Here is a 25,274-nt window from a genome sequence, read left to right as displayed (position 1 = left end):
CATAACCCCAATCCTCACAAACCACTTACCTACCTCACCTCTTCCCACGCCTCTCTGGGCACATTGTCTAGCTTTATTGAATATGCTTATACATAAAATGTATGTGGATGAGATTGTGAATAAATAACATTGCTCACCAAAATCGTGTAATTAGTGTTACATAGAATAGTTTCAAGTATTTCCGTGTTTATTAAGAAGCGCACTTACTGGGACCCCTATCCTTGTAACATTGAATACCCAGGTCCCAGTACCATTGGGTTTACGCTTTTACGTAATGTACTGATCAAGATAGTCAGCTGTATCACATGCATTTGATTACAGATTGTATTGCATTCAACCTCTGCCGGGCTGGCTGTGTTGGATTCCAAACAAAATTCTGTCCAAAGACAAGTTTGGGCTGTACACCAGGTATCCAGTCTCTTATTTGTGCTAGTGGGGCACCTCAAGAAGAGAAAGGATTAAACACAGATTCACGTCTCATAAGTATGAAGGCTAGGATCACACGAGATTGGGATCCCAAGAATTCCTGTGCATTATTGAAGCACAAGATTTTTACAGTTTGTCACCATTCCCTTAGACATTTTGATCGATTAGTATAAATATCTTTGTTAGGTGTTAAAAATTAAATCAGGAGCATAAGACTATACAAAGCCCTTAACTTAATCTAATATTTTCACAGTACATCAACAGGAACATAGTTAATTCATTCCTTTAGGAACACTGTCACAATCTCTGCTTAATACCAAATCCCAATTTGGATTACCAGATCTTTCCCTCTTGTTTGCACTACCTAGTCAAGATAGGCAGCTACACCAGAGGCTCGTGAACAGAAGTTGTACTGCACTTTACAACCTCAACCATTTACCAATAATCGTATGGCAGTGGTTGAAATTTCTTACCGCCTGAAGAGGCATAGCAGGTGGATGGGCTCTTGGCAGTGTAATGGCATCACATGGTTTGTAAAGTTAAAGTGGTAGCCTCTAGCATGTTGATTATTCACATATGCAGAACGGATTCACTGTTAGGAACAAACATGCTGGCAGTTTATTTTACCCCACTTCATTTGAATAACACAGCTTCCATGGCTTCTCTTGTGACGTTAAAAAGGCTGATCGTGGAACAAATAACGCTAGAAAAAACAATGAAATTACCAGAGCCACCAGATTAATTTCTTCACTCCCAACCGCAGCTGAATCTAAATCTAACTAACTTGTGGGACACCCCCGCGCCGCACGGCCACCAACTGCTGTGTGTGCCCCCTCGCCTGCCCTCTGCCTCGCTGCCGGCTGACGCCGCTGGCGTCTGTTTTCGCCTGTTTTGTCGAAAATTTGTGCTTGCCTAACTGCTCTTCTCCCCGTGTTAACTGTTTTTTTTCGTTGCGTCTGTTCTCGCTTGTTTTGTCAAAAATTTGTGCTTGCTTAAACTGCTTTTCTCCCCGTGTCAACTGTTTTTTCTTCTCCTGACATTTGTGCCTGCATTTTGTTCGAGTCTATTTCAGCCCTTCGCGCCCTCCTGCCTGCCTGCCCGCCTACCTCGCCGTCTTCCCTCCCCGCTCCCCGCCACCACCGCTGACCACGCCCCTTTTTTCTTTCTGTTCCCTCCCCGCTCCCGCCTCCCAGCTGCCCCGCCCACCCGCGCACTTCGCCTTATATGGCGACCGTGCGAACGCGCAGCGGTCACGCGCAGCGAGCGCGCCGATTGTGCGCCGAAGGCGTGCCAAAGGTAAGCCCGTCTACGCCCGTCCGCGACCGGATCGCGACCAGCGCCAGGACCCCTGGACCACGAAGACCCCGACCTACACGCCTGACGTACTCAGCCGCCACCCTCAGCGCTCTCAACACCGGCCGACACCCAGAATGCCATCAAGCCACTCCTGGACGTACCAACGGACCTTTCAGCTGCCACGCCTGCAAGTTCTCATGCATCTGATCCTGCCCCGCACCCACCAAGCCGAACACCAGCAGTACCCACCTCAAGTGCATCCTGCTCAACACCCGCTCCGTCCACAGACACGCCATCGAACTCTGGAACCTCCTCGACGCCACAGCCCCTACCGTTGCCTTCCTCACGGAGACCTGGATGAACGCCTCTTCAGCTCCCGACATCGCCATCGCCATCCCAGAGGGCTACAAGATCGTCCGGAGGGACCGAAACGCCAACCAGATGGGAGGAGGCATCGCCATCATCCACAAGAACACCATCCGTCTCACGACCAGCACCGACAACACCCTGACCAGCGCCGAACACCTGCACTTCCAGATCCACACCAACCCGACCACCACCCTCAGAGGCACCCTGATCTACCGACCCCCTGGACCACGCACCCAATTCAGCGAGGACATCGCCGACTTCGTCAGCCCGCTTGCCCTCCCCTCCGCTGACTACATCCTCCTGGGAGACCTCAACTTCCACCTGGAGAACAACAACGACCGCAACACCAGCACCCTGCTCGACAACCTCGCCAACCTGGGACTCAAGCAACTGGTGTCCACCCCCACCCACCTTGCCGGACACACTCTCGACGCCGTCTTCTCATCCAGCACAGACATCGACTTCAGCCACGCCACAGAGCTTCACTGGACGGACCACAGCTGCGTCCACTTCACCTTCAAGAGAACGCCGACCCACCATCACCAACAACAGGCCGCCCGCAGAAGCTGGAACAAGATCACAGCAGACCAGCTCGCCACCTCCCTGAGCCAGCACCCTCCTGCCAGCTCAGCGAACCCCAGCCAGGCCGCCGACAACCTCACGAAGTGGATCAGCAACTGCGCGGACGAACTCGCCCCACTGAGGACCGCGCCCAGCAGACCCGGCAGCAAGAAGGCCCCATGGTTCACCGACGAACTCAAGAGCTCCAAGAAGAACTGCCGAGCCCTCGAGAAAGTCTGGAAAAGGGAACCGACACCGGACAACAGGACCTCCCTCAAGCTTGCTACCCGGAAGCACCACCAGCTGATCCGCGCCGCCAAGAAAACAGCATTCAAGGACCGGTTGGACAACAACGCACACAACTGCAAGGAACTCTTCAACATCGTGAAAGAGCTTTCCAACCCCAGCGCAGGAAACAACGACATCACCCCATCGCAAGACCTCTGCAACTCCCTCGCCTCATACTTCCACAACAAGATCACAGACATACACAGCAGCTTCGACAACCAACCAACGCACAGCATGACCGAACAACCACCCCCCACCACCACCCTCCACGCCTGGACCCCGATCAGTACCGAAGACACCATCCGCACGATGAACTCCATCCACTCCGGATCACCGACTGACCCCTGCCCTCACCACGTCTTCAACAAGGCCGACGCTGTCATCGCACCCCATCTGCGAGACATCATCAACACATCCTTCAACACCGCCACCTTCCCGGAGAGCTGGAAGCACGCCGAACTCAGCGCCCTACTCAAGAAACCAACAGCGGACCCCACCGACCTCAAGAATTACCGCCCCATCTCGCTTCTCCCGTTTCCAGCCAAAGTCATCGAGAAGACCGTCAACAAGCAGATGGCCGCCTTCCTCGAGACAAACGGATCCCTCGACCCCTCACAGTCCGGCTTCCGAGCCAATCACAGCACCGAGACCGCCCTCATCGCCGCCACCGATGACATCCGAGCCCTGATGGACAATGGAGAAACAGCGGCCCTCATCCTCCTAGACCTCTCCGCGGCTTTCGACACGGTCTGCCACCGCACCCTAGTACGGCGCCTCAGCAACGTCGGAATCCAGGACAAGGCGCTAGAATGGATCATCTCCTTCCTCGGCGGTAGAACACAGAGAGTCCGCCTACCACCATACAAGTCAGAGGCCTCCGAAGTCATCTGCGGCGTCCCCCAAGGATCTTCTCTGAGCCCCACCCTCTTCAACGTCTACATGAGCCCCCTCGCGGCCATCGTACGCAAACACAACCTCAGCATAATCTCCTACGCCGACGACACCCAGCTGATCCTCTCCCTGACCAACGACCCCGCCGCCGCCAAAGCCAACCTACAAGAAGGGATGAAAGAGGTAGCCGAGTGGATGACGACCAGCCGCCTGAAGCTGAACTCAGACAAGACGGAGGTCCTCATCCTGGGCTCCTCACCCTCCGCCTGGGACGACTCCTGGTGGCCTCCCGCCCTGGGCACCGCACCCAAACCGACAGACCATGCACGCAACCTGGGCTTCATCCTGGACTCCTCCCTCTCCATGACCAGGCAAGTCAACGCCGTCTCCTCGTCATGCTTCAACATCCTACGCATGCTACGGAAGATCTTCTGGTGGATCCCCACAGAGACCAGGAAGACCGTCACCCAGGCCCTCGTCACCAGCCGACTGGACTACGGCAACGCCCTCTACGCCGGCACCACCGCCAAGCTCCAGAAGAGACTCCAGCGGATCCAAAACGCCTCAGCCAGACTCATCCTCGACATCCCACGAACCAGCCACATCTCCGGACATCTGAGAGACCTCCACTGGCTCCCCGTCAGCAAGAGAGTCACCTTCCGCCTCCTCACCCACGCACACAAAGCCCTACACGACCAAGGCCCGAGCTACCTCAACAGCCGAGTCAACTTCTACGCTCCCAAACGCCACCTCCGATCTGCCAGCCACGCCCTCGCCGCCGTCCCCCGCATCCGAAGAGCGACTACAGGAGGAAGGTCCTTCTCCCACCTGGCCGCCAAGACCTGGAACTCCCTCCCGACCGACCTGCGCCTGACCCAAGACCACCTCTCCTTCAGGAAGAAGCTGAAGACCTGGCTGTTCGAGCAGTAGCGGCACCCCCCCCCCCCCCAGCGCCTTGAGACCCTACGGGTATGTAGCGCGCTCTATAAATGTCTTTGATTGAATATGTATTGATCTCTCTATAAAAACTTTTAAAAACAAATGCCAGACATTAAACCCTGGCAAAGGCAACAGTGTTCCCTTTTCTGACCTTCATCCTGTAAATGGTAGGTTTAGAAACCAGCAACAACCCCAGAAACAAAATGCGCTTCTTTTATGCTTTCACCATGACCAACCACCTGATGAGCTTGGGCGGAAGTTCCTGACTTTCAAATGAAGGGACTGGATCAACCGAGATGCTGAGGTAGTTAATAGTAGCAGTACTAAACCCCCTTAATCCCAGACAAAAGTAACTTCATAACTGTAATGCGTATAAACCGGATGACGTACTGTAATAAGCATTACAATCAAGGGTTTTCAAACCATAAATATAGTGATCATGGCAGCCTTGTGTAGGACATGACCAAACAACACCTTTTGTAAATATAGAAAGCCTACAACTTTGAGTGCAATCTCCAAAGTTAACAAATTTAAATTAACAATATGATACAGAAAAACTCTTGAAAACCTGAAGGAAAATAAGATTTTAAGAGTATGGGCACCGGAACAAAGTAAAACTTCAAAGATCAATTTTGAGCAATGAGAATCACAATCTATTACACTGATTTCTGGATTGTTTACCTCCTGTCGTGCGTTTCCTACGAATCCATTAATCAGCTAAAATGTAACCCAGATAAGACGGAGATTACAGTCTTTAATTCATCTTCACCAGACTTATGAAGAGCATTTTGGCCATAGGTCACACCCGTCCCAGGCCCTCAACAGGGCTCCGTAAAGAGTTTAGGCATTAAATTCAATTGTGCCCTGTCCTTTGAACCACAGGATCTGCTTTGGGCTGCTACGGATGCTGAAAAAAATTTCTTGCTCCTACAGTCAGAGGGTTCCAAGAGAACGGTAATCCAAGCATTGATAACTTCTAAATTGGATCACTGGAATGCTCTTTATCTAGTTCTTACAGAGTAACTTCTGGGCAGACTTCAGGTGGAGCAGAACTCAGCAGCCAAGATGCTTTTTAATCTTCTCCTGAGAACACATATGTCCTCTCAACTGGTTGCCCTCCATTGTCTTCCCTTAAAAAGGATTATGTTTAAATCCATTGTCCTGGAACAAAGATTTACATGGATCAGGTGCTGGAAATCTGAGATAGAGGATTCATGAAACGTATGTCCCTTCCAGAACTTTACGTTACTCTTCTGAATGTTTGGCTAGAGTTACCAACATTTGTTGGCTCAGAACAGGCAACAGATCCTTCTCCTATCTTGAGCAGTTACATGGAATAAACTCACTTTGGAGCTATGTCCCTACTTTTTAAGAAAAAATTATTAAAGACCTTGTTCTTTCGACAAAAACGTCATAGGTCAATTACCGCTGGTGCAGTCATGCCTGTTTTTAGAGCCAGGACACTCTTCAAGTAGTTGTGTGTTGTACAAATCTCATTAGAACATTGGAATGTTTGGAGCTCCATTGAAGACAATTGAGTTCTCTCTGCTTCTACGGCCGGTAAAGGCCCGCAGAGCAATATTCTAATGTTTTACAAAGGCATCTCAGAGCTCGACGGGATTTAAATCCCCTCGAGCCTCAAGAAGCCTTTGTTTAATTTATTAGAATATTCTGCCCTCTAGTGGGCTTATAGCCCTTTGTAGCAGGGCTATACCGGCTATTAAAGTCCTGTCCCTTGGTAAAGTCCCTTGCCTCCGGCTCGGGCCTTTAACGCGGGAGCGTCCCTTTAATAGCCGGTATAGACGACTACGGCGGGTTATATTAACATAACATGGACATTGTTGTTTTCCCTATGTTAGCCTAACTATGCATGCTTCTGCTTTGCACACGTTATCGAAGCACACACTTGTTTTTGTGCCACGTTGTATTTTCACATATACTTAGCACACTTAAGTATTTTGTTCTTTCCCTTGGATTTGGTATGCACAGCCAAGGCAAGGTCAAACAACATTGATTTTTCTTATTCTTGGTGATCGGACACTAGCACCTAGACATAATAGAGACACTCAGCTGCTGTTTTAAAAAACAAATGTTTTGACATATAACCCTGGACATGTTGTTCTAAGCACTTCGAGAGTAAAGAAAGGCAGAGAGCGCAAAGGTCGGGAGACACGAGAGCTGCATCAGCTCGGATGTAGTACAACTATCTAGGAGTACTACGGCATGGGGTCCGATCCTAAGCCCAGAGATCTCTAATCATTCAACTTACATATTGAGGGTAGGTTTAGGTAAAGCTGTCAGACAATATGACCGTTTTTTCATTGTACATGGTCTAATAGCTATGCCAATGATATTACTGATATGTTATTTGTTTGCTAGTTGTGGCGCAACAATTGAACATTAGAACACAATAGTTTAAATAAATTGTATAAACTTTCCTCAGGTCTCTCTCCCATCTATTGTGGACAAGTTTAAGTGAGGGTACGAAAAGGGGTGATCTGCTACCGTGATCCTGAGAGGGTAGGGAGTGTAGTGTTCCGGGATGCCAAATAACGTCTCTCTGGAATGGTTAGGGGGGCAAGTGAGGTACTATGAGCTAGTCACATTCAGCCCATAGAGTCTGATGGGGTATGGTGACTCAATTCCTGCATGGTGATGTTCTATGATCCCAAGAATACTTTTGTTTGCGAGCAGAATCCCTACAACAAGGCTTTGAGGGAGCGCTGTTTTACCACAACAGGAGCTTATAATGTGAAACAGAAAAAACTCACTGCACTTTTTTTTTCTTTATGTTAGTTATCCATAAACTGAACTTTAGATGTAAACTATTTGTTTTCTGCATTGAATAATCAGTTACCAAAACATACCATGGAACTGACTTACCTTGGCAGTTTCAAGTTCGTGTACTTCATTCTGAAGGTCAATCATCTCCATTGACATGGTTTCACTGGCACGATCAGACATCATGCGTAACTCCTCTGATTTGTTAGCTACAAGTTCACACTGATGGTCGAGTTTCTGCTTCAACTGTTTCTCACTTAGCCTGGCTTCATCAAGATCAGCTTTCAACTTCTCCCACTAGTAACAGATTTTAGGGTATTATAATTTGAAGCAGAGATCAAGAAAATGCATTTTTTTTAAAAGCACATCTTAAAGCTTGTTTCTGTTGACACAAGAAGCTCTTTGCAGTGGCTGCGGAAATACTCAACCTTAATATTAAGTTTTCAAGTTAGAGATCAAAAATACTTAAATGTAAACGTGCATATTAACAAATTTAATCATTTCAAACATAACATTAAAAAGGGAGTTTGTTTTCTTCTGACATAGTTATTAATCAGACTTAGGGTGGGGGTCACCAGACCATTAAGAATTAGTTGAAAAAATGAAAGCCGGTTCCCTAGGAAAATCTTAAGAACAAAGCCCCCTGACCAAAATGTCGGTCCTAGTTGCCATTACCCAAATCAAGGAATCTCAATGTACATTAAAAATAGATACAGCCAAGAGTCATGCCAGATAATCTTTAAAAACACCGAGAGCAGAGGGCTTGCCTTCAGCTACAACCTGAAACTCTAGTATAGTATCTACCACATCACAGATATGACTTGATGATCTCCACACGTACAGTGACTTAACATAATTACACTCCTCATTTCTTCAAATATCTCTTTAAATCCATCATGATGCTTCAGCAGCAAACAACTAGAACGGCTCGCTATTCACAAAGTAATTGATTCCAACTAAATGTTCTATTTTCACACAAGCAATTCGCAGTTTAGCATATTCATGGCTAATCTACACAGCCTCCATTTATCCCCAATGGCAAAGCTAAAAGTCCAGATTTGAATTCATCAGTGTTATCTAAATACAGGATAGTATTTCTAACGCCCAGGGCAGGTCTGTTCATCTGTTGACCATAATGATCAGCAAGGCAGTTGGTAATAACCCTTCAGACAAGGTCCAAAGCACAAAAATCTTCTCCAAGGAGCACATGGAGAAGATCTTCCATACTATTATTTAATAGGCTTCAGGGTGACCTTCAATATCCTTGTAAAAAAATCTTAACACCATGAATGCTCATGACGAGCTCAGCTCGTCATGAGCCACGGCGCTCCGGTGCTCATGACGAGCTCAGCTCGTCATGGTCTGTGGAACGCTCAGGTGAGGGGAGAATTCCCCCGCTGAGCGTTCCACAGGAGGCAATACACCTGTGACGAGCTGAGCTCGTCATGAGCACAGGAGCGCCGTAGCTCATGACGAGCTCAGCTCGTCATGTGCATGGGGGCGCTGTGTGCGGCCCCTTCCCCCCCCAGCACAGCAGTGGCTTAACCCCCGCAGCGAAGGGGTTAAAATGCCCAGATGCCCAATTGTTCAAATGCCTTTAAGGAAATATACATGCATTCTTTACCAAATCACCTCTTCTGCTTTCTTAAGTGTTGTGGTATACAGAGGTCAGTATATAGATTCCCTTTATGATCTCACACGCCCTTATCATATGATACTACTACACAAATAATGCCCACTTCATCTCCATTCACAATAGACTTTATTTAGCTTCTGTGACTTTTTGTCAATGAACAATCCCTAACTTACCACTAGACCTTTGTCGTGTAGTTCCCGTAGTTCCTATAAACCCTATATAGAATCTGCATGGTTAGACAACATACACTGCGGTTCTGGTGTCCAGACTGATTCCAGACACCCCCACAGAGTATGTTGGCCTGTATACCAGCTAGCTCACAATGCCACTATCACCTCCTCTTACCAAGGACAGAATAGCACTCACCGCTCTGCACCTGCACTCACCGCTCTGCGCACTCACCGCTCTGCACGCGCACTCACCACTCTGCGCACTCACCGCTCTGCACGCGCACTCACCACTCTGCGCACTCACCGCTCTGCACGCGCACTCACCACTCTGCGCACTCACCGCTCTGCACGCGCACTCACCGCTCTGCGCACTCACCGCTCTGCACGCGCACTCACCCCTCTGCGCACTCACCGCTCTGCACGCGCACTCACCACTCTGCGCACTCACCACTCTGCGCACTCACCACTCTGCGCACTCACCACTCTGCGCACTCACCACTCTGCGCACTCACCACTCTGACAACTTAGGGATAAAAGTACGTCAAAGATGACTCAGCCGAAATCACTACATGCGCTTCTCACACCTACACAGATGAATATTTGAATGGCCAGCGCCCCCACCCAGCGTGGATGAAAAGAGACGCAGCTGTACAATCAGCTATCACACCGGGCTTGTTGACAACGGGCCATGAGCATTTTGACACAGGTGGTCACGAGTTCAGGCATTTAGTGGAGGGCTGCAATAGGTGGCGATTCCCACTGGAAACAATCCACGCCCCAACACACACACTCAGCGCCACACACACCCCAGGTTGCACATGTAGTCAAAGCACAGCACACAGACGGGCACAAAGACCTCCAACTCAAACTATTTTACATGTCACTTTAAAATTCCGTTTCAGCAGCTTCAGTTCTACTCCTTTGAACAATCAACATGGGCCCTAGCAAACTGGGCCGCTTGATCTCAAAACAACAAAGAGTGGTGCGTTCCTCAGAACTCTTTAGATACAACTATATTTCACACAAGAGCACTCATGTACACAGAAAAACTCAGAATGTATAAAAAAAAGGAACGAGTAAAGGTGTTCATTGTGCAAAAAAAACAGCAATTAAGAAATACGTACTCCTTACAACAATAAAAATACACATAATCGCCGACCAACTGCAAATGCCAGATGTGCACTTTTAACAAAGCCCATCAGGACGGCAGTGTCACGTGCTGCATCGAAGTCCATCACTGGTTAATCAAATCATCGAAATGGCCCAAATCCCTGTTTAACCCATTCACGGAGGCCTCTAAGGAAGAGGCCTTGGCTGCCGGGAGGAGCTTGAGGGGACAATAGACGTGTGAAGTGAATAACAAAGCAGTTGGCGGGCACATGGGGGCGGGGGCTGGGCAGGATTAGGCTGAGGGAGAAGAGCAAATTCGGCTCTGTGCTTCCAAGTTGGGTGCAGGCGCCCTCCCGCTACCTCCACCCCGCACTCGGCGTCCCCCACTCCAGATGTCGATGTGGCGCCTCAGTCAGCAAGGCACAATCCATTCCGTGAACAAGGCTGCATGGGGGCCCGCCGGGGGACACGGGCAATTATTCACCTCTAATTGAAAACTGAAAACCTTCCTGGCTACGCCGACTTGCACCCCATGATCCCCCTCTCATGAAAAGAAAAATGCAACGACATTTGCATTCTAGTAACAATTAGCAACAAGTGAATGAAATAGTCAACAAGTGCATGACAATGAATGAAAAGGTAGTACAGCTACTCACTTAGCGACGAGGAGCTTGAAAAGCCGTCTCCGGCAATGAGGAGCAGAGAGTTGAAAAGCGGTGCTCTGCAGGACAGCACCTACTTCCGGTTTGGCCGGCAATGCTTCCGGGTCGCCGCAGGCAGCGCGGCGGCCCGCCCTGCACGGGGAAGGGATGCAGCTTTCGAGGAGGACAGCACCTGGCCGCGAGCGCGTTCTCGTGCGCGTGGCCTTAACAAATCACCGCGCGCGGCCAGTGCAGTCCTCCTGGGAAGCTGAGCCGCTAACAATAAGGTCTCTGGCGAGAGCGAGCTTCGCTGGCTTCTAGCCGAGACCTAAAAAAAAAAGTAGATTTAAAGACAACCTCCGAACATCGGCTGCAGCCCCAGCCACCTTTATTTTTTTGTTTTATGGGAGGGAGAAAGAGGATGAGGGGGGCACACGAGAGGGCTTGGGTCAGACGTCTAGTACCAGAGGGGTTGTGAATTTAAGTGCGGCATAAAACAAGCATTGGCAACACCAATAGGACTGGCTTTGATGAGCAAATACAGGCACAAACATAAACACATACCATTTAGCACTGTAAAACTAGTCCTAGCTCTGCCAATCCTGGGGAAAAAACTATGGAAGGCTTTCAGCTTTTAACTTAGGAGATAAAGAACTTACTATGACGGACACTAATGATTTAGTTTACTTTTTAGTAGTAATGCGCTTTTAAGGTTCCTCACACATTACGATGGAAGCACTTTCTAGAAGGTGCAATGAAGCACAAAACGGCCAATGGCATGTGGTGAGAAAAAACAAAAGACACTTGTAGGTGGATAGAAAGCTTGTTCTATGTATATTTTAAAGAAGGGTAACAAGTGGACTTTGAAGACATCTGTGCAAACAGGACCTAATCAATGCCACACATCATTTTCCAAGAACACAGGGAAGACATTTGCTTCCAATATGTTAAAAGCACTTACCATAGGCTCCAATTTCAGAAACAGCTGTGGGATGGCCGTGCCAAACATGCTAAAGCCATTAACATTCCAGTGAATGAAGTATCCAGAACAATGCCACCAACAACCCAAGTGGGTGTGAACAAACATTGACTGCACTCATGGCTAGTCTGGACATGCATGATCATGCAAGTGCGCCTCTAAAATTACTCCAGTGCTTTTTCTTTTTTAAATGACTAATCATATTGGGTTTACTTAATTTGGTGTATATATAAATACATCTAAACCTTTAACAATCTAGTGAAAGTGTGCCTGGTTAGTTAAATAAATATGAAAAATACTAGCAGCGGAGTCTTCTTTAGTTTGCAACAAAAATAAATGTGGATAAATCCAGATAAAATCACCCAAAATTAAATATGGATAAACACAGAGGGAAATGTTAAAAAAATAAATACCATAAAACCGGGAGCCCTAGTTATAATGTTACCCGGACCTATATCTGGGTACCTATATGAAATAGAACACCTCTAAGAATGAGGCATTGTTTTGCTTTTCCTCAAGAAAAACATCCTAGGTCAGTTTTCTTTGTTTTGAATATATATTTTTTATTTATTTTAACATAAAAACCAGAAAACACATTTTAATGAAAATAAACCAAACACACAGGGTGGCTTACGAATTATTTAAGTAATTACTTTGCACAAAAAGAGAGGCAAAACTCACCTGAGCAAGAATTGAACTCATTGTTTTTTATCCAACATTACAAGAGAAAATGGCAGCCAGCTAGGGAGCAGGTCGCAGGAGTGCTCAATATTGGGGTGCCAGCTCAAGAGTAATGGCGGATAGCCTCAAAGACTTAACAAGATCAGCGGTTAGATCCCCACTTTTTAGAGTATTGAGCGTTTGCGGGAGACGAGAGAGGAGGATGGAGTCTCCTTCTCCTTTCTACATCCCGATTAACCATTGTGTGCGTGGCCAAAGCCGATGCTGAGCACTGAAGAGAGGTGCACTGGAGATGAGGCTGTAGGGCAACAGTGGGGATTACCCTCCTGGGAAAAGAAGGCAGCAGCAGCACACGCATATTGACTGCCCAGCATCCAGAGTAGAGAGAGGAGGGACGTGCAGCGTGACATTTTAACATCCCAAGCTTTGGGCTCTGGAGCCTATACTTTAATTTGACAGGAAGAGTCAGAGATAGAGGCAGGGAAAAAAAGAGTACCCCATTGGGGCCATCAGAGATACATGGGGATAAAGCTAGGCTCACAGAGAGGCAAACCTAACAACTGATTGAAAGCGTTTAGAACAGGTTAAAAAGAACAGGTAGTTTTTGAGGAGCTAGCTAATAGAGCTACATATAGCAATCCCTTCATGGCACAATTAAACAACTATGGGTGCCTATCACAATTATGGCAAAAAGTAAAAGGGAAAGGCGGCCTAATGTTACAACTTCTAATGGTGATTTCTAGCAAAAAAGCAGAAATTAGATAATCTAAGTTTAAACACAATTTCTAAACTCTTCAGGAATACCAGTAGACAAATTACTGGAGGGGGGGGAGCAAAGAGGGCCGTCAAAACGACAAATAATGTAATTACTTCTCTTACAACTTTTTTTCTTTTCAAGATTCTGCTCAAAACTGCAATTGCCTGGGTGGTTGGTGGCTAATCCAGGTGCTATTGAATCTAAGGATCCTAAGGATTCCAAAGAGAAGACCTTGAAGGGACAGACCCAGCAATCTAAGTGGAGGGGTGAAGGACTGGCCCCCGCTTTCATGAAGGAAGGAAAATGGTGGGGGGATTTAGGCTAGTTGACGCTCACAGGTGCTAGGCTTTAACTAATATGGCTGGGTGCAGGGATAAAGAGCAGACTACAAAGGAAGAAGGGAAAGGAGACTGGGTAACATCAGGTTTGGGCGATTGGCCTCAATAATCAGTAGGCATACTTGCCCAGTTGGAAAGAGTATACTGCACTTGACAGAGAGGAGATCAGGGCACTGAAACACAGAAAAAGTGTGTCAGAACAAGTTTGAGGCACTGGAAAACAGTACCAGAAGGAACAAATTAAGAATACTTAAAGTATCAGAGGGGGCTGAAGAAGAGGACAAAGTTGCCTGTCATATCTCTGCTTAAGACAGGAGCAGTGTGGGAGGCCATGGCGGAAGTTCTGGCCAGGGACATCCAAAGAGTTCATCGGGATCCATTCAAAAAGCCCCCCCTCCCCGCCCCTCCAATAAAGCAAACCAGGAAAGATCTTAGTAATTTTTCTCACATACTCAAAAGAGAGATCTTAGCTAGGACTTTGAAACTGAAATCCTTGAAAGCAAGTGGGTTTACTTTTGAGATCAGAGGTGATATTTCTCAAGCCACTTTGAATAGGCAGTGGGAGCTGGGCTGGGGAAATGGTTAGAAGAGTTTAGGAAGTAAGGTGCCACTGCTCAGCTAAGATTTTCCGCCATCCTTCGGGTAATGAACAATAATAAAATGCATACTTCAGGGACTTTAAGGATGCAAATGAATTGATAGAGAACATTAAGAAGGGCCACCAGCCATCAGGATAAAGAGGGCAGTGGTCTTTTCACTTATATTTACATTACTTAAATAAAACGCAATTTAGGAAATGTTGATTCAGAGTATCTATATTTGATTTGCTTTTCTTTTTATTTAAGATGGTTGCATCCCAAAGAGCACTCAAGGGGCTGTTTAAGTCAACGAGGAAGCATGGGAGGATTCTCCAGGGGAGGGAGATGTGAGGGGGGAAAGGGTGGGGAACATGAAGGGAAAAAATAGTGGGGGTAAATTTCCTTTGAAGTCTTGGTTTACAGTAATAAATGTACCAGGCCACTGTTCCTTCTAACTGCATAATTGGCTGTGCATGAGTTTTAGAGTTAGGGGCAAGGCAGTACCAGTAGACATTCTTTCATGAAAGGTAAATGGTCTCCACACAAAAAAGATGATAACAGAAAATACATTATTTAAGGGGATTCACCAGCTAAGATTATTATTTTACAGAAAGCACAATTAACTAGAAAAGAATATCTGAATTGGTTTAGTAACCGAAAATGTATCCAGTAGATGCTCTGCACAGATCAAAACTGCTACACTAAGGGGGTGGCTATCCTGAAAGAGTATGACAGATGAGGCAGGTAGAGAGGTAATTGCTAACCGACTACTGATTGACAGAAGTTACATTTCAGTGAGTTACCATAGCCCTAATATGGAGGAGATTGATCCCCCAAAGATGATCTTTTTTAAATTTGTTAGAATGTTCCTCGCCCGTTATTATGGCAGGGTATTTTAACGCTATTATGGATAAGAACCTGGACGAATCCTCCAACAGTAAGGCTAATACGTACCCCCAAAATGCAATCATATTGAAAACATGATGAGACAGCTAGGTTTGTGTGACATATGCAAAGTAACAGCTGAGAAGGATTCCATAATAAAAAGTACGGACATTCATCTAGGATTGACTACTTCTACATCGACCAAGCTAGAAGTGAGGAAATTCAGGAGGTTAAGCAAGTTCACAGCCCAGTCGAAGCATGCAGCTGTAATTTTAGAACTGAAACTTGACCGGTTTGAACCAAGGAGGTGGACCCTGGATTGCGCTCTTCTGTTAGAGCAGCAGGTCATTGATATTTGTAAACACCTTCAAGGTCTTCATGACGGGGGAAGATATCTATTATATATCATTGCAGAAGAGTTGAACATACAGAAGGGGGATTGAGGGGCTAAAGTCTGAAATGGAATGTCTGGAGAAGCAACTATTGCATCAGCAGTTGTCAGACAATAAAAGTATCACTTAAGAGAGAATTACAAAAGCCGAGGGATCAGCTTACGTTATCTATGGAAGCCAGAGTAAGGGCAAGGCGAGCGGTGTTTAAAATGGCTTCAATTGAATATGGGGAAAAGCTGGGAAACTGCTGGCATGGAAAATTAAAACAGACCAAGCCATGAATGTTGTTAGAAAATTAAAGAGTGAGGGGATGGGACTCCACCTAAAAAATTGCTTGGATATTGAAAAAGCTTTTCTTAAATACTTTAGAGATCTGTAAATAGAGAATTTGGTAATCGTTGAGGAGAAGTCCAATGAATAGATAGGGGTTGATCTACCAGATAAACACTCAAGTGTTTAATGTCAGAAGGATATTGAGTTAAGAGAAGTCTGGTTGGCAGTTAAATCTAGAAAGAAAGGGAAAGCAGCAGGCCCGGTTAGCCTTGCAAAATAATTTTAAAAGGTGGTGGGAGATTCAATTATACCTTCAATGACCAGGCTGTTTGTGGAAATGTTAGTGAAAGGGTCAGTCAACCTAATTCTGAAACTAGACAAAATATCTACTTCCTGCGAGCCATATAATCCAATATCACTTTTGAATAGTGATCATTACATTTTGCTAATATGTTAGCAAAGATGCTGAGTAAGATAGAGGGTGATCTAACACTTCAGGATCAGAGGGAGATCTAACACTTCAGGATCAGAAAGGTTTCATGAAGCTGACTCATGGGTTAATTGATTTGATAGACCACGCCACCACTTTTAAGGTTCCACTGGCATTCTTGGCATTGAATGCTATGAAAGCTTTCAACACGGTCAGTTATCCAATTTAAATACTGTCTCAAAACACTATAACTTAGGGCATACACTCTGTACGGGTATTTCAATTCATCTACAAGAACCCCTCCGCAAAAAAGGTTTTAAATGGCAGGCTAACATCAGCTTTTAAAATATTAAGGGGGTACGAGACAGGGCTGTCCGTTATCTACACTATTATTTAACATATATATTGAACCGTTGGCATGTAAGCTCAGCAAGGAGTGCACAATCAGTCCTTTTATATATGACATGTGGGGAAAAAGGTCTCTATGCAGACTGATGGAGCAAGGACTCGTAGAAAAAAAGATTTGCTCTGAGATAATCCTCTTGACTTCTAATATTGTATTAACCATGTATTGTGTAAATTAATATGCACAACATTATACATACAAGAAAGAGAAACTTACCTACATGTATTAAGTAACTCGAGTAAATTTCTAAAATTTCCGCTAACGGAAAAACTGTACTGCGCATGAGTCAGCTGCATCTACGCAGTATGACGAGCTGTCCCGTGGAGAGAATTTCTTGCGCTTGCACAAATGTTATTAATATGGCTGACATACTTAGCATCTGCTTTGCCAAAACTAAAACTTGCTATTTTACTAATGCTAATGCGGGGAAAGCATAAATTAATGAATGTTATTCGATTAAAGATAGGTGGTATACAGTGAAACCATTTATGTTAAAATGTAACATAACTTTTTTGACTCTTTTATTAGTGCATGTCTTGGGCCTATTGTATGAGACTAAAGTCAGTGGGTCACCTGATTCTTCACGCATGCGTGAATGACTAAGCTGAAAGAAGTGATGTGACTCCTGAACGTCGTCCAAGGACAAAATTGATACATACCCTGGGAACCAGCTTGAGAACCTCTAAGATGAATGGGAAACGGATGGAGTTTATATTTAGTTTCTAATGTGATGTGAATACGGATGGGAATTAAAAGTTGAGTATAAAAATTAAGGGGTGGGATCTTTAAAAAATGGACTGAAAGACTAACTTGGAAAATAAGCATGGTGTGCTGATCATCCCCCTTGCCTGTCAAATTAGAGTTAGGAGTTTCAGGATATTGAAACATTATTGGGAGGTACATGAATATTATAGGGTAGAAATGAGGTAGTTCTTAGCTAGTTAGTAAGCATGAGACCGGAATGCTGTCAGAGAGAAACATCAATGCTGCAGAGTTCTGGATGCTGTGGGAGTGACGAGGGAAGCTGAAGAACCAAATGCAGAGCCACTTTATCTTAAATTAATTCACTTAGAAAAAGATCGCGGAAGAATCTCAAGGAGGAAGTGTGCGTCAGAGAGGGGTGCTACACAAGCGTTGGTGGTAGAGAGGTCATCTATCCTGTCCTGAAGCCTTTTTCGCCTCATCTTTCCCGGGGGACCTTTCCCAGCTCCTTGGCCAGGGGGCTGGTTTTCACACCATCCTTGGTAACTATATTTTCGTGTATGTGCAGATGTGCTTTTCTCGCTTTCCTCTCCTTTCTGAGCAACGTCATCGCAGAGAATATAGGTTTGCTTGACTGATTGATTAATTGAATCTTCCTTCCTATGAGTGACGGTGGCAGTACTGTACTTTGTAAGTGGTTCACATGAAACTAATCCAGATAAAGACAAATTATTTCCAGAGTCTGTGGTTATTTCATCAAATGTAAGTAGAATATATTTATGTCATTTCACCATCAACTAGTTCAACTAATTTGGTCCATTGACCAGTGGAAAGAACTTTCTGATCAGTGAAAGATGAGTTGGGAATAAGAAGAGACTAATCTAGAATGATAAAAAGTGCAAACAATTAACCCCTGTGGTTTATTACCAGGTAGTGTGAATGTGTGTTTATGGGCCCAGGTGAGCACATGGTATTAGAGTACCTGTTGCTGGTAAGCCGCTGGATCAAGATGACCTAATGATCTACACTACTGACTTACAAACAGCCCTCCCGACCATACAGCAGCCAAGAGCAGCCTTTGGAAAGGAGTCGGGTTATGTTGAGAACCATTCAAAAATGGAAATAACTGTGTGGAATATAGAAGGGGAGACCGCGCAAATAAGAATCAAAGTCACAAGATCCAGATAGGACAGGGGAATCTAACTTAAAAAGGTGTTTGCAGAGTCAAGTAAAGTGTTAATGACCTGGTTCCATCTCCCTCTAACAATCTTTGGTAGAACAAGCATTTACAATGCAATGGTCTCGCCTTTGCAAACGTTGGAGCTATTGGCATTGTAAATGACAAACTTTTTATTTATGTGTTGGTTTTGAAAACAGAGAAATAAATGGCATTGTCATTTACAATGGCAATAGCTTAATCCTTCGCAAATGCGAGACCTATTTCATTTGCACACACACACACAGAGCCACAAACACACACATAGCCACACACACACACACACAGAGCCACACACACACACACAGAGCCACACACACACACAGAGCCACACACACACGCAGAGCCACACACACACACACGCAGAGCCACACACACACACAAAGAGCCACACACAGAGGCACACCCACACACAAAGAGCCGCACACAGAGCCACACCCACACACAGAGCCACACCAATGGACCAAAGGAAAGCACAAGAATCCACAAGATGACGGATCCTCTGGCTCCGAATCAAATCCTGCTAATATCCTGTTCCTCTTTGCTTCTTCATACATGTGTCGATGATGGGAAGGCGTGAGTAAGCTGTGGTGTGCCTGGTGGGGAGTTCAGATGGGTTTTTCTGGCAGACACTGAGACTTTTCCGGTGCGGCGGTCGGCGCGCGTTCTCCCAAGATGGCGGCAGAGGCAGACTGATCAAAGGTGAGGTCCGGAGCTGCGGAACTTGGGTGTTCACCAACATTTACGAAAAACTCCCACAATCACTTGCTTAAGAATAGACTTGCTCACGGAAATGCAATTTCCACCAAAGTGCTGGGGTTTTAACATGCTCAAATCCCGTTTACAAGATAAGTGCCACCCACCACATTGTGCCAATCAGGAGCAACATTTCCTCTCTGTGGTTCCCAGCATGCACTACGGCAGGGTAGACTACAGAACACCTGCTAAGCAAGCAGAGGTAGTTGACCCTGAAATGGAATACTTTAATAAGCCAGGCATTACCAAACACTACATAGGGGTGTCTGCCGACCTAAAATAAAAACGCACCTCCCAATTGTGAGTGAAAGGGCGCACACAGCGAAAGTAAAACAAGTAATAGTATGCAACAAAAAAAATGTTCTGTGAAATATCTGCAACTGACATGAGTAACATCTCGAGAATATTACTAGATGGGGGTGTATTATTTTACGAAAATCAATCAAGGGCTTTGGGGTTGGAACTAGAAGGAAATGTGTACATTCCTCTGATTTTATTTACAAAGACATCCACTTGTCTAAAATGTCATGCATGCTTGAAATGAAGATTAATACTAAAAAAAAAAAAACTAAAAAACTGAGAAAACCCGTTGTCATGGGCTCCTGCCTACATATGAAAGGGAGACGGGTCATTGTTTGAAGGACAAGGAACAAAAGGCGAATGGCTCTGAGTAACAAGTGCAGTGCGTGAAGTAGTGTGGCTCACTGGTTAGAGGCGGCAGACCCGAGAGCAGAGGACGCCCGGGACCAGGGTTCGATTCCCGACGCGGCAGGTTTCTGGACCAGGGTCAGCGGACTCGATAATTCTCTCGCCTCGGTGCCCACTCTGATCAGCGATCACACTCGGCAACTCAGGGCATTAGCTTGCCTCATCTTCACTAACGGCCCCACCAGACCGCCGGGGATGCCTGGTCTCACCATGGAGATACCCACTAAGGGACCATCTCTCAGGGAAGCCAGGAAGGGTTTCGCAGCGGTCGAAGCGCGGAGATACTCCTCCGGGAGTCGATCCTAGCGCTATATAAACCTGCAATTAATTAATTAATTAATCAAGTAACACCTCAGAGTAGAGTAACACCTCGGAGCCCCCGTCCAGGGGGGACTTTGTAAGAAACGAGCCGAAATATTCACCTCGCACATTCGTGCGGAGGACACTTTGAAACACAATTGGTATGTTCCTTCTCTTTGGTAAAAACCACAAGTACCTTTCTTCCCTAAAAATCGCATTATGACCTCTTCAAGGCACCTAAAACAAAGCATACACTAATAATTTATAGGACAAAGCAGACGCCAACACTATATACATATATAAAAGCCACTAAAGGATAATCACATATTACCTTTTCCTAAAGGGTTTCACTGGCTCATATTACCCGGAGCAACTTATCCAGTCCTGGCTTTGTTTGCTTTCGGACACTTGCATTTCTGCACTTTTCGTTACAAACACACAGCTGTTGTAGCAGGTTGCAAACAAAATACAAGACTATTTACCTACATGGAAAGCTGTCACTGACGTATCTTGCCCATCTCTCTCCTCTCACGATAGTGTACCCTGGCTTTGTGTTATGGGGGGGGGGGGGCGTCACGAGCCGCCCCAGAGACTGAGCCCGCGCCGCCTCGAAGTCTTACATAAGGACCCCCGGAGTCGCTCACCTGTTCGAGACAGTCACCAGCGCTGCAACCGGAGGCGCTACCTGTCTGAGATCCGGTCCGTTGTCTCAGACACTGGAGTTCAAGCCACTACGTTCGACACAACCAATTGAACGAGCCGCCAACAGGAAACATGCCGGGTGTTGCGGGCTCCCATGCGCTGGAGGGAGCCCCGGAAGTGGAGTCCTGCCCGGAGACAAAGACACCCCCAACAGCAGCCTGGTGAGTCAGGGCTGGACCGGGTGGCAAGAGACTGATTCAGAGCGGCCCCGTGTTCTCAGGGGGGGCCGCTCCAATGTGGGTCCCTGATTGTTTTGCAGAGCCCCTAGGGGGCCCAGTTATCTTAAAGCCCCAGTATTTGAGGGGCATGATGATTTGGACAGAGGAGAGCTACGGCACAGGGAAGGGTGGGGGTGGAGGCGAGAGCGGGACGGAGGAGGGCTGCGGGCAGAGGGAAGGGGGACGCGAGCGGAGCCCAGCAGCTCCGGAAACACCACCACGTTTCTCCGAGGCCAAGCAGAAATGCCTCGGAGAAACGCACGGTCATTTTGTTTACTGGGTTTAACCGTGTTTGATTGGTTCAGATGCTCCGTCCATCACCACCCCCTTTTGTACTGCTTTGTTCAACATAAGTTGGCAGGGTATGCTCAGACGTGAGTCCCTTGCACACTTTGCCACTGGATTCAAGCAAGCCTGGCTGAAGACGGCTGAAATGCCAGAAACCGGTCCTAGGAAGCTTGTTTCCGGTCCAGGGAAGGCAACGCTTGGCAGTTCGGGCTGGACTGTTCCCATGAGGCACAGGGTCAGACTGATTTGCATATGGCCATGTCTGAACTGGGGTGGCAAAGTGGGCTAAAGAACGGTGATGGATTAAACCCAGATCTGTTGACTGGGTGTGAGTGTTTGATTGGTTCAGATGCTCTGTCCATCACCACCCCCTTTTGTACCGCCCCATTGGGAATGGCTCGCACTCCCAGAGATGGTGGCCGGCTGGGGTCAGCATTGCACCATGTCTGGGTCTGCTTTCAAATAAAGCCGCTTTTTATCTTCAAAGGCAGACCGTTTTCTTTAAAGAAAAACAGGATGATTTAAACAAGAAAAATTAAACTTTTCAGTTTCATTTTTAAGGGCAGACAGTGGTCCCTGGGACCACTGCCTGCTTTAAAAAAATATTTACACACCCATTCACAAAGGGGAAGGGCCGTTTGTGAGTGGTATACCACCTCCTTGAAGTAGGTGGTAAACTGCAAGTGTTTTGCGGCCGCAAATGCGGTTACAAAACAACAGTACATGGCATGGTTATTATTAACGAATATTAGGAAGGGACGGCACTTCCTAATATCGAGAGTCGCAAATGCTATTTTGCGAGTCACTGACTTGCAAAATAGCATTTGTACATGCCTGGAACATTTTTTGTGGTTGCAAATGGGACTTTTATCCATTTGCGGCCGCAAAAAAGGGTTGTATATCTGGCCATTAATCTCCTCATGCCTTGAATAATGAACATGACCATGTGTATTTAACTGGTGCTCATATAAAGCACTCCAATACTTTCAAGTAAAGATTGTGCTATATAAGAAACGCAAGAGGTGAAAACAAAAGGTTAAAGAGGAAAGGCAGATATTCATTTTGTGGCTGATTTGTACATAGTGAAATCCGAAAACCTGAATAAATTGCGGCTTCCTTGCCTAAATTGTGTGATTTTGGGCATATACTTTATTTCACCAAAGCTGCCTTTTCTTCATTATCACATATGTAAGTACTTTCAAATATGTGAGTTCAGAATACCGGTTGTATAAACACCCGTTTGATTTAGTAGACTATATAATAAAGCTCTATAATAATTTGGGCCACGTACAGGTTTGAGAAGACAACTGTCTTGCCGCTTAGTTCAACAATAGTTCATATTTAAAAAATATCACTTTTAACAAGTTCTTCTCAGAGCAGTGTTATAATTGTATGTGTTATTGCCAACGCTTCCATGTTGAAGAAACACTCCTTTTTGAGTTTTGAAGAGACTTTGTAAAATTTTACGTGATGGTTGCTATATGATTTGCATAGCAAACATTTTCAGTGCTCGGCTTGTGCAAGGGATTTAAGAACCAAGCCAGACCCTTGACTCGTCACAGGTTTGGCTCTCACTGTTAATGAGTTGGCTCGCTCATCTTTACTCCCGAATGACTCGCAGGCAGTGAAAAACGTAGAACTGTCAGCATATTGTACAAGCTTTCTCGGTTACCGCAAGAGGACAGCATGAGCTAACTTTTAAAGAAAGTCCCAGGAAGCCGGTTATTTTTTACTCTCCGTTTTCTCTCGGGTGGTGAACGAAGGAGCAGGGTGCTGTGGCCAGAGAGAGGAGTGATGGTTTAAAGGAGCTGTAGAATGCAGTAGTGATAGTGCAGCGCGAGAATTAGTGTCACATGGTGGTCCGGTGATCACACAATTAATTCACTGTTCAAATCCCATCAACTGACCTCAATGTGGAATCCGGGATCAATCGTATCATAGCGGCCCAGGGTGGACGTGCTTAGAAACAGGATGAAAAAACGTCAGCGCTACAGATTCCTGAAGCTTGAACGTACAGTAGGAGCTGGGAGAAGGGGCGCTGATGACGTCCTTCTTTCTCGAAGCGCTGGTGTCTTAGCCGCTGGCTTCTAGGAGCGACATGTTTGATTTTGTCAAGTTGTGTACTCCTTTATGTATTGTTGTTTCTTCTTTTGGCTCTCATAAAAACATGATTTGTACAAGGGATTTCGAAGAAGACCCACCCGTTTTTAGCTTTTAATGTGCCATGGGGCAGCATGTAAAAGGCTTTGAGTTTCTGAAGCATATGTTTACTGGAATGATTTCTGCACTCCGCATAATGAGCCGCGAGCGTGCACACTCCCGAACTTCGGGTTTCGGGATGTGCACGCTCACGGCTATCGTGGGGCGGGACTTCCGTCTTTGCGAGAAGCCCGCGCCCACGGAGTGAGTGGCCAAGAGGACCGGTGGGAGCAGAAGTCGGGAGTGGCGGCTGAGGTCGCTGATGCGGTAAGTGGGGCTTGGCACGTGTGTGTGTGTGTGCATGTGCGTGTCTGCGTGTGTGTGTTTCTGCGCGTCCGTGAGTGTGTGTGTGTGTCTGTGTGTATGCGCGTGTGTGCATGTCTTCGGCCAGCCTGCAGTAAGCGCGTCCACAGAGCCTGGTCCGCTCGTGCACCAGTCTATCTCCCTTGAGGAGCAACTCAGCGACAGTGGTAAAGCTGATCATCTTGCCAAAATGTACTTTCCTTTTTAATGCAACCCCGCTGCATTTTATGAAAGAATGGCTAGACAAACTGAAAGGGAAAGTTAATACTTATATATCTGGGCTTTAAAGGGGGCAAGGATCTCCTGGAAGAAGTGTCGTAGGAGACAGGATAAGGGAAGGGTTTCACTAAAAAACTAGGGGCCAAATGTATGAACACATTTTCCCATAGACCTAGAATGGGTAAAATACTTTAATGCATCTGGCACTAGTTTACTTAGCAACCTAGATGGTTGTGGAACCCGCTACCTGTTTAAGGCAATGTTGAAAGATGTAAGAGAGGATGAAACTCACTTATCGTATACATTTGGGGATGTGAAACTCTACAAGAAAGTGAAATTAAACGTTTGGCAGGAGATGGCATTCGCTGGTACCAGATAAGACAGGCCATGAAGCTCCCAGATTATATTAGGTTTGCCCCTGTTTGGGAATCTCCATGAATACCAGAGTGCTTGGAGGACATGCTAGCAACTCAGATTATAGCAACAGGCATACAAAGATGGGGCAAGTTACTACACAATAACAAGCTTCTCCTCTAGAATGGCTTACAGAGAGTGACGGGGGGGAGGGAAAGGTAGGGGAGGGGGGTGTATCTCCAGCTTCAGGTTTCCCGAATTAAAAAGCTGGTCCAGAGTTTTGACTGCTATGAATGGAAACACTAATGAGTTGGAAGAGCAATTGTTTAATAATGACAGACACCGTTTCTTGAAACGAGGTAATTTATTGAAGACTCAAAATGTGGTGAAGTGCCCTAGACCACTGCAGGCAATGTTTAGCTCTAAACTGCCTAAAAGTGTCCCAAAGAACCCTGTAGACGCTGCATTCCACAATAGAATGG

General features: G+C 46.2%; 1 protein-coding gene across 2 annotated transcripts in view; it reads right to left on the bottom strand.

Annotated features, from left to right (window-relative positions):
- Nucleotides 1-25,274, bottom strand: part of SPDL1 (spindle apparatus coiled-coil protein 1) — a 387,177-nt gene that overhangs the window by 187,576 nt on the left and 174,327 nt on the right. For both annotated transcript variants that reach the window (XM_086931423.1, XM_086931422.1), the window contains exon 4: nucleotides 7,654-7,848. In XM_086931423.1, coding sequence (XP_086787549.1) covers nucleotides 7,654-7,848 — 195 coding nt within the window. The remainder of the gene's footprint in view (nucleotides 1-7,653; nucleotides 7,849-25,274) is intronic.

The sequence above is a fragment of the Lissotriton vulgaris genome, chromosome 7 (assembly GCF_964263255.1).
Source record: "Lissotriton vulgaris chromosome 7, aLisVul1.2, whole genome shotgun sequence".
Taxonomy (NCBI): domain Eukaryota; kingdom Metazoa; phylum Chordata; class Amphibia; order Caudata; family Salamandridae; genus Lissotriton; species Lissotriton vulgaris.
Note: the sequence above shows the minus strand (reverse complement) of the source record. Positions and strands in the feature narration are given on the sequence as shown.